This window comes from Kogia breviceps, chromosome 13 (genome assembly GCF_026419965.1).
Source record: "Kogia breviceps isolate mKogBre1 chromosome 13, mKogBre1 haplotype 1, whole genome shotgun sequence".
NCBI lineage: Eukaryota > Metazoa > Chordata > Mammalia > Artiodactyla > Physeteridae > Kogia > Kogia breviceps.
The window spans coordinates 40,297,773-40,315,136 of NC_081322.1; the positions used below are offsets into that span (position 1 = coordinate 40,297,773).

General features: G+C 41.1%; 1 protein-coding gene across 3 annotated transcripts in view; it reads left to right on the forward strand.

The window, feature by feature from the left end:
- AFG1L (AFG1 like ATPase) overlaps positions 1-9,491 on the forward strand; it is a 201,286-nt gene extending 191,795 nt beyond the window's left edge. For 2 of the 3 annotated variants that reach the window (XM_059083931.2, XM_059083932.2), the window contains 3 exons: positions 2,758-2,898; positions 7,301-7,414; positions 9,326-9,491. In XM_059083931.2, coding sequence (XP_058939914.1) covers positions 2,758-2,898; positions 7,301-7,414; positions 9,326-9,454 — 384 coding nt within the window. In that variant the 3' untranslated portion in view covers positions 9,455-9,491. The remainder of the gene's footprint in view (positions 1-2,757; positions 2,899-7,300; positions 7,415-9,325) is intronic. The other variant, XM_067011566.1, reaches the window with a different exon arrangement.
- The last annotated feature ends 7,873 nt before the right edge of the window (positions 9,492-17,364 follow it).

Genomic DNA, 17,364 nt, shown 5'->3' on the forward strand with positions numbered 1-17,364 from the left:
TCATCATCCCAAACTGAAATTCTGCACCCATTAAACAACTTCCCCCAATGACTATTGTTCTTAAAGGAGATAGGTAACTGTATTAAGCTTAGTTTTCTTTACATGAATGAGCACATAATTGTATGAGGGATATGAAGGAAAGGGATATTTGCCAGTATAATGGCAAATGCAGAGCCTACTGACAAAGGTATATAATTTGTAAAAATAGCTGAGTGGGCAGAATTCTGATTTTCAGCGGCCCTAGGCACTTCAGTGCACTTCTGATAATGATTTTCCTTGGGCATGTAGTTATACTGATAGAAATCATATCCATGCATAAAGAGTGAGCTTAATTATACATAACTACATACCTAAGATGAGGTTTTACATTTTTTTTACATATAATTTCTGATTTACAAAAGATGGGACACTAAATTCTAACTGGTCTCAGAAAACTAGTGTGTGTCACCCTCAGAGCATGTGTCTTATTGTATGAGTTCTCCTTTTTACAGGAAGACACTGTATATTACCTTCTCCCTCCCCCTTTCGGGATTTGTTTTTATTACATGGGATTCCACAGTCTCATCTGGTCCCTGCTGTGACTCTGAGGACAGGCAAATGCATGAAGGCCGATTTAGGGTTTAGGATGTAGTCGGGGAGTAGAGCAACGCTACCTGGTCCTATTGAGAATGACATTTCTTCACACCTTCAACTCATTTGTACTGAGCCTAATCATTTGAGCTTAAAATAATAAAAATAAAAAGCAGCTAAAGTGGGTTGAGTGGTAATGTATGTTCCAGGCACTGTGTAAAATGCTTTGCATGCATTATTTTGTTTAATCCTCACAATGCTGTGAGATAGGAAACAATTCTCATTTTACAGATGGGAAAACTAAGAAACAGAAAGATTAGGTTACTTGCTAAAGACACACCATTCATAAGTTACAGACTGAGGATTAAAACCAAGGCGTCTAGAGCCCTTGTTCCGAGCTGCTCTGTTAACACACCCTCCTGGTCCACATCTAGCTTGACAGCAGTGTTTCCTCATAACAGAGTCAAGGTTAGACCAAAATAAACCACGTGCACATTCAAGCCCCTATGGCTGAGGTGAGCAGGGAGTCTCAGCTAAGGTCAGGCACTGGGTCTGGAGGTAGAGGCTGTCCAGCCAGGGAAGGGAAATGGAAAAGACAAGGTCATCTCTTTTCTGGCCCCATTTGTTATTTGGTTGGTGAGAGGAGAGCGGGTGTGGGGGAGGGGGAAGGGGCCTCTCTAAGCAGATTTCAAAGGCATCATGTCATTCTTTGTGCTCTCTCTCTGGTGTTGTGCCCTTTTGCCCTAGGCTCATAGTTATTGCATCCTTCTTGGAACTGTTGTTCTTGAGGGAACCACCTCCCCAAAGCTTCACTCTACGGTTCACTCTTACCTCTCCACACCTCCACTAGAAGTTTTCTGAATATAACTGATTTTAGCTGCTCATTAAGATAGTGGTGGCCTTAAATGGATGGACTCTAAGGTGAGAATGACTCTCCCCTTCCTTGCAATTCCCTGATTCTCCCAGGAACATAGCCCTGCCTACATTTCTGAAAGCAGGAGTTTTAATGCAAATTACCACCCCAGTGAGGGAGACATTTTTGAACAGGGAGGAGTATTAATGAATTCTGCTGGAAATTGAGGAGGCTTGGCCATCTGTGTCCCAGGGATCAGTTGTTGGGATCCAGGAGCTTCCAGAGGCAGCTCCTGGCCTGCTAGTCTCCTCCACATTCTCGCAGGGCCAGAAACAACTCTCCTGGCCCTGCTCCTGGTTCCTGCTCACAGGGCACAGTCATCCACACACAACTTAAAATGAGAAGTGACTCTACTGGGAGTGTTCCTAACCCCAAAGAGTGTTCGCTAGTCATACTCTCAAAGGGCAAATGCCATGCAAATGACACATTTTCCCACAAGATGTGGGATTTATTGTGGCTGGGATAGGCCTGAAGGCTCGGGCTATCACCAAAATGGAACATTTCAGCAGAGTGGAGTCTTTCATTCCTGAAGTGAGTTCAGAGATGGGAACATATTTTTTTTAAAAAATGTTGTTCGTTTTTATAACTGTCGTGAGTTAACTTCCCGTTTCAGGAGCAAGCACTTTACATCTGTAGGTGGCACTTTTGTGAATAGTTTTGTGGACCTTGAGTGCTGCATCCTCCTCGTGTGTAGAAGTAGCAGCTGCACCACGTTATGCTTCAGGTCTTGGTCTACTTCTGGTCATGCAAACCCTCTGGTATTCCTTACAGAGGTTAACAGTGTTTACTACATTGTACTTGAGTAATTGTACCTCAAATTAAATGAAAAATATTTTCTGATGCTTTTCATGCTGGAGCATAGTCTTTATTTCAAAATGGTGACATAATATTCAACTGCCATGATAAGACAGCTCTATTTACCAGTAGTGACAGTTTGCAGTTGAGTCATAGGAAGGATTTGTTAGGATGTGTTTAAAGTCATGTCGTATAAATAAAAAGAGTAAAGACCGGGTTTAGGGTGGGGGCCTACAAGATACCAGCGGAGGCGGCCAGAGTTATTCTTTCACTTCCCACCAGGGTCTTGCCTTCTCTCTTACTTGTTTACAGCACTGTTACAGTATAGTGAACTCTTCCTCAGCCTACTCTGAGAACTGCCCCGTTTGGTCAAGTTACCCCAGAGCTACCACCTAGATCACACCATGACAAGAAAAAGATGTTTTCAACCAGAATTGGCTTATTTCAATTTTCTATTCTTTATTTCATTTTAATTATAGCCACTTGGAGCCAGTGACTATTTGGAACTGTCAAAGAATTTTGATACAGTGTTTTTACGAAACATTCCACAATTTACCCTGGCAAAGAGAACCCAAGCTCGGAGATTCATAACGCTCATTGATAACTTTTATGATTTCAAGGTAAGGATCTGGTACATTTTCTCAGAACTAAACATTTTGGACTGTGGAGCGAAATTATCTGGGCTGGAATCTTGGTCTACCACTTACTTCACTTCTCTGAACCTGTTTCTTCAACTGCAAATTGGAGATAATAATAGTATTTACTTCAGAGAACTGTTGTGAGGACAAAATAAACTAATACAGGTAAACCATTTAAAACAACACTTGGCACAAGCTGAATGCTGTATAAGTACTATTGGTAGTAGCAGTAATAGTAATAGGGCTATATTAAAAATCCCAGGCTTCCCTGGTGGCGCAGTGGTTGGGAGTCCGCCTGCTGATGCAGGGGACACAGGTTCGTGCCTCGGTCCGTGGAGGATCCCACGTGCCGTGGAGCGGCTGGGCCCGTGAGCCACGGCCGCTGAGCCTGTGCGTCCGGAGCCTGTGCTCCGCAACACGAGGGGCCACAACAGTGAGAGGCCCGTGTACCGCAAAAAAAAAAAAAAAAAAAATCCCATCATAAGACAGTCTGTTATATTACCAAATCCTTCATTCAACCAGACGTATCATATGCTCTGTCTGTGAGGATGCACAGCACAATGCCTTACCTAGATTGAGTGCTCAATAAATACTTGTTGCATGAATAAATTATTGGACTGATAAAATAATGAACAAAATGAATGAATGAATGACTAAAGTGCCCTCCTCAGTATTAGTTTTCTCTCCCTCTGACCCAGAAATCCCAGTACCTGTCATCTGGGTAAAAAAAAAAAAAAATCCAAGTGTTTTAGCATGAATTGCAGAGCCTTTGTCCCTTCATCAGAGGCAGTATTGCCTAGTGGTTAAGGAGTGGGCCCTGGGACCAGGCTGAATACCTTGAAGACCAGCTTAACCTCTTGAACTTGAATTAAGGCAATAATGGTATTTACCTCATAAGATTGTTGTGAGGTACATGAGCATGTAAAGTACTTAGAACATCGTGTGGTGTACAGTAAGCTTTCAATGAAGGTGAGCCATGATTAATAGTATATACCTATAAATATATATTTATAGTAAAGTATAAGTACTACTTCACATTAGAGTAAAATATTGTTTCACTGTTAGATACAATTTTTCCTCCTTCTTCCTTGCACAGAAGGAGATAGAGCAGTGAATCTAAAATTGAAGGGACTTTGAGGGGAGGAGAAAGTACCAGAATCTGCTGGGAGGGAGAGGTGAGATTTTTAATGTTTCCTTTATTCATTCATTCAACAACATTTATCATGCCAAGCACAGTGCTAATTCAGTGACAAGCAAAGCCAGACATGGTGCCTGCCTTCATGGAGCTGATAGTCTAGTGCTGAAGAAACACTAATGGAACATGCACAGAGCTGAGTGTAAAGTCCTCACTGGGATGTTTTCTTGGAAAGAGAGGGGAGTTGGTACTGTGAGAGTACAGGGGGAGTGTAAACTGATCTTTGTGTGGGACATGGGGGTGGGCATGGAAAGTCCTGCTGAGGACCAGCTGCACCAGAATCATCTGAGCTACTTAAGATCCAGATTCCAGAGCCTACCCCACCCCCACCAGCAAATGAGGACCAAGGATGGGGCCTGGAGCCTGCTCGTTCACCAGCTCCTCAAGTGCTGCTTACAAACGCTGAGATGTGATGGCCAAGCTCAAAGTGCAGAGTGAAAAGCCCTCACCAGGGTGGCGAGTTTGCAGCAAAGGCCCTGTGATGGGCCTGAGCATGAAGGGCAGCCAGCGTGGCTCTGGTGCAACGCCGAGGGCAGCCTGCCTTAGTGAGCACGATCAAAATCTGCTGCATGCTTCCAGGGGGTGTGCGAGCAGGGAGTTAGCAGAGGCAGGAAGCTGAGAACACCAGAGCTTAGGGGTCAAGTCCTGTCACTTGTCTCCTTCTGGGTCACTCATCCAGAGGCTCTGCTCTGAAATAATCGCGTGGAGTCCAGAATAAACCACCTGGAGGTGGCACTCTGTTTTTAGAGGGCAGTGCTTCAAGAAGAAAGAGGGAGAGGGGCATTGGTGGGTGGTTCTTAGACTGGAGGATTGATAAACTCTTATATTTTTTTAATCTTTCAGCTATGAATACCTTAAAGAAAACTTATGGTCCCCACCCCTTAGTCCCACCCCCTGATCCTACCTCCCCCCACTGTTTCACTTCTTCATTAGACAAAAAGATTTATCTGGCAATATGATGAAATATCAGAACTACTCTCCTAACATTTGCTTTAACTAAATCACGCATTTGGAGTTTATACTGTTTTTAAAGCATAGTCGAAATTATTTCAGAAATTGGGAGCATTAAACAGACATTGTTCTAGAATGTATTCTAGATGTATCTGTGAAATAAGGGCATTCCCATCTGAGTAATGAAAAAAGTGTCATTTGTGATTTAAATAATTTATAAGAGGAGGTAGAAGGCTATCTGGATATAGAAAGACTAGTCCCAAACATCAATACATTATTTTAAAGTATCAGCGTATTTACTTAAATAATGATTTTAAAAGGATGGCTATGAATCCTGAAAACAAATTCAGGTCTCCTTAAACATCAAGAAGAGTATGTTTTGTATATAAACTAGTGGAAATAAAATTTATAAAGATAAAAAAGCTGTTTCTGATATATGATCACATATGGACACTCAAACACTATGATATTATCAAGAAATATTAATGTCAAGCTTAGTCTTTTTGAAGGATGTCTGGCAGGATGCTGGAATAAATGTAGATTCTGGAAACTCAGGGTATAAGTAGAGTAGCAGTGCATCTGGAAACTCAGGGTATAAGTAGAGTAGCAGTGCACTGAACTTAGCAGTCACCTATGCAGCGAAGTGGTAATGGTGCATCTGGGGAGCATCTTTGATGCACACAGAGATGGGCTCCAAACAGTCAGGTAAAAATGTCAACCTCAGTTGTAATGGAAAAACCACTGAATTTAGAACTGGAAGATCTGGGGTGGTATCACAAGTGGAGACCTCTCCAGGCCCCAGGTTGCCCAATAAAACCTTTGTTCCCTACTTCAGAGGGTGGTATAAGCTGTGGGGGAATATTTGTAAAGTACTATGCAGTTTAAAAATATCACTTTAAAGAGACTCAAACTATAAGAAAAAATATGGACATGGTCAAAAGGCTTTTTTTAAAAGTATTTTGTTTCAAAAATGCAATTGGAAACATCTGTGATCCTAGGCTTTCTGAATATGGGTTATGTGGTTTGTCTATTTACATTTCAGAGCTATTCCAGAAATAGGAAGAACGTTTTCCAAATATTGAAATCCACCTTAAAGAAATGCTGAGGCTTCCCTGGTAGTGCAGTGGTTAAGAATCTGCCTGCCAATGCAGGTGACACTGGTTCGAGCCCTGGTCCGGGAAGATCCCACATGCCGCAGAGCAACTAAGCCTGTGTGCCATAACGAGAAGCCACAACAATGAGAAGTCTGCGCACCACACGAAGAGTAGCCCCCACTCGCTGCAACTAGAGAAAGCCCGTGCGCAGCAAGGAAGACCTAACACAGCCAAAAATAAACAAAAATAAATTTTAAAAAAGAGAGATTTCCATATAATTATTTTTTTAAAAAGAAATTCTGTATTCACTTATTTATGCAAGATTTTTATTCATGAAGAAGATACAGTGTAAATGGGTCCTGCCAGTTTTGAAACTTTGACAACCACATTTTGCTTATGCTTTTTTTTTAGACGTTTAAGCATGGAGATTAATGAAATTTTTAGTAACTTTAGGATAACTTCAGGATAATTAGCTAAAATCTCTAATTAGAAAAACAGATTAATGAAATAGGAAAAAAATGTCATAGATTGAAGCTTTAAAATATATATTTTTTCCAAAATAAAGATAGGACTTGGAGAAAATGTGTAGAAGTAGAAATAAAGTTAAACTGTTACTTAGATTGAAAGAGAGGTGTTCAAGGCATTATTGTTCTTTTGTAAATACGCATCCTATAAACTCATAAAAGTGTATTTTCACGAAGTACCAGTTTTGCTGCATATATTTAGAACCATTTTAAAATATATATATTGGGCTTCCCTGGTGGCGCAGTGGTTGAGAGTCCGCCTGCAGATGCGGGGGACGCGGTTTCGTGCCTCGGTCCGCGAGGATCCCACTTGCCGCGGAGCGGCTGGGCCCGTGAGCCATGGCCGCTGAGCCTGCGCGTCCGGAGCCTGTGCTCCACAATGGGAGAGGCCCACGTACAGAAAAAAAAAAAAAAAAAAAAAAAAAAATATATATATATATATATATACATATATATGTATATATCACTTTAAAGAGACTCAAACTGTTAGAACAAATATGAACATTTTAAAAGCAAAAATCCAAGCTCCCTGTTACGACAGATTTTTATGAGAAATTTTTTACCTTCAACTTGTGAAAGGTAAGGAGTTAACACCGTTTACTCGTTTTCTTCTGTTTCAGGTGCGCATAATTTGCTCTGCATCAACTCCCGTATCAAGCTTATTTTTGTATGAACATCATGACAGTGAGTTGGAGCAAAGCAGAATACTGATGGATGATTTGGGGCTGAGCCAGGTAGGCGATATTAACATAATCTCTTTTTATTATAAAACAGCTTAATTGTTTTTGGTTTGATGCATGGCTACATTTTGAAGAAGGAATGCAGTATGTATTTAACCACTGATTTGCTGCTCTCTTCTAAAGCCAGTATAGCAGACGTATCAGCATCACTAAATGTAGAGAATTACAGCTTTAGAGAGGAAGGAATCTTCGTGATCATTTTTTCATATGATAAAAACAAAGTCCAGTGAGGTGGACTAATGGACCTGCAGTTACACCACTGACTAATGGCAGGCCAGAGCTGGATCCAGGCACCATCTTTGGTTCTGGGCTCATTCTGCATTCTGCTACACCATGCTGCCCTTTCTGGATATCCTTCTTCATGTCTGCTGGATTTGTAGAGTGCATGATACAGTATCCAACCATGTGAACTGGCTATTCCAGGACTATGAAGTGCCTGGCAAGGCCCTTGCTTTAAAAGAAATCCATGCTTCATCTCCTAACCCCCATTCTGTAGACATTCGTGGAACACCTGTGGGTGCCAGGCTCTGGGGACACTCCATTGGGAACCAGCCTATGCTGGCCTAGTTCTCCTGGAGCTTGGGGTCTGGTGCTTCACCCCAAGTCAAGCAGAAGTGACTTTGCATTTCCTTCTGTATGAATGTTACAGGGTATATTTCTCAACTGTAGGCAATTGAAATATTAGTCAAAAATTTAAAACTATAAACATTCACCCCCAGAATGAGGCCAGCCCCATTCTTTCAACCCCAGTGGTGAAAGGCTATTTGGAATGAGGAGACAGTTCCTTATTGACCTGAGTAGAAATTATGCATTCTCAGGAATCTGGGAAAATGAGCCCAATAATTCTTTAAAAAGTAAACTTTCAAAATATGATTATTTAAATCTACATGTAGAAATAAATAGCTGCTTATGATCCCATTTCTCTAAGAGTGATACATCCAAATAAAGTCTTCAACAATTTGGAAGAATACACTTAAGGGGCTACATGATCTCAGTCCTAAAGTCCTTCAAATCATTGGCTTTAAAATTTTTCTTCTGATCAGGGTTCAGATACAGGGCAAAGTAAGCTAAGCACTTGGGGCTAATAATCATGAAGAAATCAGGGCACTTCACCATAGGGTGATGCAGTTGTACAGTAGGTCAGTAACTTGGACTTAGGAATCCAGAACTTTTCTCTGAAAAACCCCTAAGGAAAGAGACAAAAATTCAACATTCACTTCTGGCCACAGGCTGGTGTTAGAATCACCAGTCCCAGAATGTTTACTGGCCTCACAGGGGGATCCCCAGCTCAGCCGCTACATGGGAGGATCAAGTGTCCCAGCAGCTCAAGAGCAAAAGCAGCTCTGGCCTTCCCGAAGTAAGCTCCCAGGCACGATCTCCAGGCCCACAGGAGACCTCTCAGTCACCCAGTTTGGAAAAGACTCTTCAGAGGTTCGTCTTCAGGCCTCCCCTCAGGAATGTGGCCCTGTCTGTGGAGCTTCAGGAGAGGGTCTCAGCCTCGTCCTGACATACCAGAACTTCTTGGTTTTTCTGTTACTTATTTCTGGTGTGCACTTTTTGAGGAAAAATTCCTTTTCTGTCTGGAATGTCCTTCCATTAGATTTTGTAGAGAACTTTCATCTGAGCAAAAATTTTCTTATTTGGATTTTGGTGTGTTGTTTCAGCTTTAATTATTCATCTGATGTCTTCTCCCTGGTAATTTGTTCTGTTTATTGATTATTGGTTTAAATTAGCTGATTCTCTAGTCTAATTTAAGAAATTGTATATGAAGAAAATTTATAGAATATTTTGAAATATAAACCCAAAAAGTATTTTTTAAAGCCTGTACTTAGTTCTTTAAATTTTTAGTTGTGGGGGTTTTAATTGGTGCTAGGTGGTTGTTTTGTTTTGTTTTTTGGTAACCAGGACTCAGCAGAAGGACTCGCCATGTTTACTGGAGAAGAGGAAATCTTTGCATTTCAGCGCACAATTTCCCGACTCACAGAAATGCAGACTGAACAATACTGGAATGAAGGGGACAGAAGCAAGAAGTAGCCGTCACTTTTGCATGAATAAAAGTCTGGGCAAATCATTACTGCAGGGAGAACTCTTTAATATGGGACTTGAAGGAATCATTTTCTCATCGTTAATTAAGCACTTTGTCCTCTGGACCATTTTTATCTAAAATTGCTGTCAAAGATGTAGTGGATTAGTAAGTTAAAGCCATTTTTAGGTCTACTTTTTGCCAATTTACTTGGCCTTATTTCTGCACCACAAAATTAAAATCAGCACTCCTGAAGTTGAATGTAGGACTAGGCATTTTGGTTTCATATTAAGCCACCTGAATTAACCTTACACACACACACACACACACACACACACACACACACACACGGTAAATGCAGGGTGTCGGGACATCTCTGAGCTTTGGCTACGTGGTAGCTGCACAATAGAAACACATCTTTATGAGAGGGGAAGAAAAAACTCTACATTTCAATTCAAAACAAGGAAAGCTTTATGATCTTATTTCTTTTCCTTTTCCCCCATGGTACCTTATAGGACCCTGCCCTTTTTTTTTTTTTTTGTAAACATCTTTATTGGAGTATAATTGCTTTACAATGTTGTGTTAATTTCTGATGTATAACAAAGTGAATCAGCTATATGTATACATATATCCCCTTATCTCCTCCCTCTTGCATCTCCTTCCCACCCTCCGCATCCCACCCCTCTTAGGTGGACACAAAGCACCAAGCTGATCTCCCTTTGCTATGTGGCTGCTTCCTCCTAGCTATCTATTTTACATTTGGTAGTGTATATATGTCCATGCCACTCTCTCACTTGGTCCCAGCTTACCCTTCACCCGCCCCATGTTCTCAAGTCCATTCTCTACATCTGCATCTTTATTCCTGTCCGGCCCCTAGGTTCATCAGAACCTTTTTTTTTCTTTTTCTTTTTTTTTTTTTAGATTCCATATTTTATGTGTTAGCATACGGTATTTGTTTTTCTCTTTCTGACTTACTTCACTCTGTATGAAAGCCTCTAGGTCCATCCACCTCACTTCAAATAACTCTATTTCATTCCTTTTTATGGCTGAGTAATATTCCACTGTACATATGTGGCACACCGTCTTTATCCATTCATCTGTCAGTGGACACTTAGGTTGCTTCCATGTCCTGGCTACTGTAAATAGAGCTGCAATGATCATTTTGGTACATGACTCTTTTTGAATTATGGTTTTCTCAGGGTATATGCCCAGTAGTGGGATTGCAAGGTTGGATGGGTAGTTCTATTTTTAGTTTTTTAAGGAAACTCCATACAGTTCTCCATAGTGGCTGTATCAATATACATTCCCACCAACAATGCAAGAGGGTTCCTTTTTCTCCACCCCCTTCTCCACCTTTTATTGTTTGTAGATTTTTTGATGGTGGCCATTCTGACTGGTGTGAGGTGATACTTCATTGTAGTTTTGATTTGCATTTCTCTAATGATTACTGATGTTGAGCATCCTTTCATGTCTTTATTGGCAATCTGTATATCTACTTTAGAGAAATGTCTATTTAGGTCTTCTGCCCATTTTTGGATTGGGTTGTTTGTTTTTTTGATATTGAGCTGCATAAGCTGCTTGTATATTTTGGAGATTAATCCTTTGTCAATTGCTTCATTTGCAACTATTTTCTCCCATCCTGAGGGTGGTCTTTTCGTCTTGTTTGTGGTTTCCTATGCTGTGCAAAAGCTTTTCAGTTTCATTAGGTCCCATTTGTTTATTTTTTTATTTCCATTTCTCTAGGAGGTGGATCAAAAAGGCTCTTGCTGTGATGTATGTCATAGAGTGTTCTGCCTATGTTTTCCTCTAAGAGTTTGATAGTGTCTGGCCTTACATTTAGGTCTTTAATCCATTTTTAGTTTAGTTTTGTGTATGGTGTTAGGAAGTGTTCTAATTTCATTCTTTTACATGTAGCTGTCCAGTTTTCCCAGCACCACTTATTGAAGAGGCTGTGTTTTCTCCATTGTATATTCTTGCCTCCTTTATCAAATATAAAGTGACCATAGGTGCGTGGGTTTATCTCTGGGCTTTCTATCCTGTTCCATTGATGTATATTTCTGTTTTTGTGCCAATACCATATTATCTTGATTACTGTAGCTTTGTAGTATAGTCTGAAGTCAGGGAGCCTGACTCCTCCAGCTCCATTTTTCTTTCTCAAGATTGCTTTGGCTGTTCAGGGTATTTTGTGTTTCCATACACATTGTGAAATTTTTTGTTCTAGCTCTGTGAAAAATGCCATTGGTAGTTTGATAGGGATTGCACTGAATCTGTAGATTGCTTTGGTTAGTATAGTCATTTTTACAATGTTGATTCTTCCAATCCAAGAACATGGTATATTTCTCCATCTGTTTGTATCATCTTTAATTTCTTTCATCAGTGTCATATAGTTTTCTGCATACAGGTCTTTTGTCTCCTTAGGTAGGTTTATTCCTAGGTATTTTATTCCTTTTGTTTCAGTGGTAAATGGGAGTGTTTCCTTAATTTCTCTTTCAGATTTTTCATCATTAGTGTATAGGAATGCAAGAGATTTCTGTGCATTAGTTTCATATCCTGCTACTTTACCAGATACACTGATTAGCTCTAGTAGTTTACTGGTAGCATCTTTAGGATTCTCTGTGTATAGTATCATGTCATCTGCAAACAGTGACAGCTTTACTTCTTCTTTTCTGATTTGGATTCCTTTTATTTCTTTTTCTTCTCTGATTATTGTGGCTAAAATTTCTGAAATTGTGTTTAATAATAGTGGTGAAAGTGGGCAACCTTGTCTTGTTCCTGATTTTAGAGGAAATGGTTTCAGTTTTTCACCATTGAGAAGGATGTTGGCTGTGGGTCTGTCATATGTGGCCTTTATTATGTTGAGGTAAGTTCCCTCTGTGTCTACGTTCTGGAGGGTTTTTATCATAAATGGGTGTTGAATTTTGTCGAAAGCTTTTTCTGCATCTATTGAGATGATCATATGGTTTTTCTCCTTCAATTTGTTAATATGGTGTATCACATTGATTGATTTATGTATATTGAAGAATCCTTGCATTCCTGGGATAAAGCCCACTTGATCATGGTGTATGATCCTTTTAATGTGCTGTTGGATTCTGTTTGCTGGTATTTTATTGAAGATTTTTGAATCTATGTTCATCAGTTATATTGGCCTGTAGTTTTCCTTTTTTGTGACATCTTTGTCTGGTTTTGGTATCAGGGTGATGATGGCCTCATAGAATGAGTTTGGGAGTGTTCCTCCCTCTGCTGTATTTTGGAAGAGTTTGAGAAGGATAGATGTTAGCTCTTCTCTAAATGTTTGATAGAATTTGCCTGTGAAGCCATCTGGTCCTGGGCTTTTGTTTGTTGGAAGACTTTTTAATCACAGTTTCAATTTCTGTGCTTGTGATTGGTCTGTTTATATTTTCTGTTTCTTCCTGGTTCAGTCTCAGAAGGTTGTGCTTTTCTAAGAATTTGTCCATTTCTAACAGGTTGTCCATTTTATTGGCATAGAGTTGCTTGCAGAAGTCTCTCATGATCCTTTGTATTTCTGGAATGTCAGTTGTTACTTCTCCTTTTTCATTTCTAATTCTGTTGATTTGAGTCTTCTCCCTTTTTTTCTTGTTGAGCTTGCTAATGGTTTATCAATTTAGTTTATCTTCTCAAAGAACCAGCTTTTAGTTTTATTGATCTTTGCTATTATTTCCTTCATTTCTTTTTCATTTCTTTCTGATCTAATCTTTATGATTTCTTTCCTTCTGCTAACTTTGCAGGTTTTTTGTTCTTTGTCTAATTGCTTTAGGTGTAAGGTTAGGTTGTTTATTTGAGATGTTTCTTGTTTCTTGAGATAGGATTGTATTGCTGTAAACTTCCCTCTTAGGACTGGTTTTGCTGCATAGGTGTTGGGTCATTGTGTTTTCATTTTCATTTTTTTCTAGGTTTTTTCTCTAAGTTTCTAGGTTTTTTAGGAGGCTATGTTTAGCATCCATGTGTTTGTATTTTTTACACTTTTTTTTCATATAATTGGTATCTAATCTCATAACATTTTGCTCAGAAAAGATATTAGATATGATTTCAATTTTCTTAAATTTACTGAGGCTTGATTTGTGACCCAAGATATGATCTATCCTGGAGAATGTTCCATGAACACTTGAGAAGAAAGTGTATTCTGTTGTTTTTGGATAGAATGTCCTGTAAATATCAGTTAAGTCCATCTTGTTTAATGTGTCATTTAAAGGTTGTGTTTCCCTGTTTATTTTCATTTTGGATGATCTGTCCATTGGTGAAAGTGGGGTGTTAAAGTCCCCTACTATTACTGTGTTACTGTCGGTTTTCCCTTTTATGGCTGTTAGCATTTGCCTTATGTATTGAGGTGCTCCTATGTTGGGTGCGTAAATATTTACAATTGTTATATCTTCTTCATGGATCGATCCCCTTGATCATTATGTTGTGTGTTTCTTTGTCTCTTGTAACATTCTTTATTTTCAAGTCTATATTGTCTGATATGAGAGTTGCTACTCCAGCTTTCTTTTGATTTCCATTTGCATGGAATATCTTTTTCTATACCCTCACTTTCAGTCTGTATGTGTCCCTAGGTCTGAAATGGGTCTTTTTTAGACAGCATATATACGGGTCTTGTTTTTTTTTTTTTTTTTTTGCGGTATGCGGGCCTCTCACTGTTGTGGCCTCTCCCGTTGCAGAGCACAGGCTCCGGACGCGCAGGCTCAGCGGCCATGGCTCACGGGCTTAGCTGCTCCGCGGTATGTGGGATCCTCCCGGACCAGGGCACGAACCCGTGTCTCCTGCATCGGCAGGCGGACTCTCAACCACTGCGCCACCAGGGAAGCCCCCGGGTCTTGTTTTTGTATCCATTCAGCCAGTCTGTGTCTTTTGGTTGGAGCATATAATCCATTTACATTTAAGGTAATTATTGATATGTATGTTCCTCTGACCATTTTCTTAATTGTTTTGTGTTTGTTTTTGTAGGTCTTTTTCTTCTCCTGTGTTTCCTGCCTAGAGAAGTTCCTTTTGCATTTGTTATAGAGCTGTTTTGGTGAATTCTCTTAGCTTTGCTTGCCTGTAAAGGTTTTAATTTCTCTGTCGAATCTGAATGAGATCCTTGCTGGGTAGAGTAATCTTGGTTGTAGGTTTTTCCCTTTCATCACTTTAAATATGTCCTGCCACCTCCTTCTAGCTTTCAGAGTTTCTGCTGAGAAATCAGCTGTTAACCTTATGGGCATTCCCTTGTTTGTTATTTGTTGCTTTTCCCTTGCTGCTTTTAATATTTTTTCTTTGTATTTAATTTTTGATAGTTTGATTAATATGTGTCTTGGCGTGTTTCTCCTTGGATTTATCCTGCCTGGGCCTCTCTGTGCTTCCTGGACTTGACTCTCTCCTTTCCCATATTAGGGAAGTTTTCAACTATAATCTCTTCAAATATTTTCTCAGTCCCTTTTTCTCACTTTCTTCTGGAATCCCTATGATTCGAATGTTTGTGTGTTTAATGTTGTCCCAGAGGTCTCTGAGACTGTCCTCAATTCTTTTCATTCTTTTTTCTTTATTCTGCTCTGCGGTAGTTATTTCTACTATTTTATCTTCCAGGTCACTTATCCGTTCTTCTGCCTCAGTTATTCTGCTATTGATTCCTTCTAGAGAATTTTTAATTTCATTTATTGTATTGTTCATTATTGTTTGTTTGCTCTTTAGTTCTTCTAGGTCCTTGTTAATCGTTTCTTGTGTTTTCTCCATTCTATTTCCAAGATTTTGGATCATCTTTACTATCATTACTCTGAATTCTTTTTCAGGTAGACTGACTATTTCCTCTTCATTTGTTTGGTCTGGTGGGTTTTTACCCTGCTCCTTTATCTGCTGTGTATTTCGCTGTCTTCTCATCTTGCTTAACTTACTGTGTTTGGGGTCTCTTTTTCGCAGGCTGCAGGTTTGTGGTTCCTGTTGTTTTTGGTGTCTGTCCCCAGTTGGTAAGGTTGTTTCAGTGGGTTGTGTAGGCTTCCTGGTGGAGGGGACTGGTACCTGTGTTCTGGTGGGTGGAGTGGATCTTGTCTGTCTGGTGGGCAGGGCCTCGTCCAGTGGCATGTTTTGGAGTATCTGTGAACTTAGTATGATTTTAGGCAGCCTGTCTGCTAATGGGTGGGGTTGTGTTCCTGTCTTGGTAGTTGTTTGGTATGGGATGTTCATCACTGGAGCTTTCTGGTCGTTGGGTGGAGCTAGTTCTTAGCGTTGAGACAGAGGTCTCTGGGAGAGCTCTTGCCAACTGATATCAGGTGGGGCTGGGAGGTCTCTGATGGTCCAATGTCCTGAGCTCAGCTCTCCCACCTCAGATGCTCAGGCCTGACACCAGGCCAGAGCACCAAGACTCTGTCAGCCACACAGCTCAGTAGAAAAGGGGGAAGAAAAGAAAGAAAAAAAGATAATAAGTTTAAGAAGTTATTAAAAAAATTATTAAAGTAAAAAAAATAAAATAGTAATAATAATTTAAAAAAGAAGAGCACAACCAAACTGATAAACAAATCCACCAATGATAACAAGCACTAAAAACTATACTAAGATAAACATAAAAATCAGAAACAAGTCAGTCACAGACAGCAAACCCGAAGTCTGTAGTTGCTCCCGAAGTCCACCTCCTCGATTTGGGAGAATTCGTTGTCTATTCAGGTATTCCACAGATGCAGGGTACATCAGGTTGATTGTGGACATTTAATCCGCTGCTCCTGAGGCTGCTGAGAGAGATTTCCCTTTCTCTTCTTTGTGTGCACAGCTCCCCGCTTTGGATTTGGCTCCGCCTCTGCGTGTAGGTTGCCTGAGGGCGTCTGTTCTTCGCTCAGACAGGACAGGGTTAAAGGAGCAGCTGATTCGGGGGCTCTGGCTCACTCAGGCTGGGGGGAGGGAGGGAATGTGGGGCGAGCCTGCAGTGGCAGAGGCCAGCATGATGTTGCAACAGCCTGAGGTGTGCTGTGCGTTCTCCTGGGTAGGTTGCCCCTGGATCATGGGACCCTGGCAGTGATGGGCTGCACAGGCTCTGAGGGGATGGGGAGTTTGGATAGTGACCTGTGCTTGCACACAGGATTCTTGGTGGCTGCAGCAGGAGCATTGGCGTTTCATGCCCGTGTCTCGTGTCTGAGCTGATAGCTGCAGCTCGCACCCATCTCTGGAGCTCGCTTAGATGGTGCTCTGCCTTCTGTAGGCAGACAGGGAAGGAATCCCCTCTCCTCGCACACCCCGAAACAATGGTCTCTTGACTCTTAGGCAGGTCCATACTTTTTCTGGGCTCCCTCTGGCTAGCTATGGTGCACTAGCCCCCTTCAGGCTGTGTTCACGCAGCCAACCCCAGTCCTCTCCCGGCTTCCAACCAAAGCCCAAGCCTCAGCTCCCAGCCCCCGCCCGCCCCGGCAGGTGAGCAGACAAGCCTCTCGGGCTGGTGAGTGCTGGTCAGCACTGATCCTCTGTGCGGGTATCTCTCCGCTTTGCCCTCCGTACCCCTGTTGCTGCGCTCTCCTCAGTGGCTCTGAAGCTTCCCACCAGCCCACCCACCGTCTCCACCCGCGGCGGGGCTTCCTAGTGTGTGGGAACTTTTCCTCCTTCACAGCTCCCTTCCCGAGGGGCAGGTCCCGTCCCTGTTCTTTTGTCTGTTTTTTCCTTTTTCTTTTGCCCTACCCAAATACATGGGGATTTTCTTGCCTTTTGGGAGGTCTGAGGTCTTCTGCCAGCGTTCAGTAGGTGTTCTGTAGGAGTTGTTCCACGTGTAGATGTATTTTTGATATATTTGTGGGGAGCAAGGTGATCTCCATGTCTTACTCCTCCACCATCTTGAAGGTCCCCCTTCTCTGATCTTATTTTAAACTGAAGGCAATAACATTTTAGAATATGGACTTATCCATGTGATTGTTGGGGGCTATAAATTACTCTAAATCTCCCAGGCCTCCAGACTTTC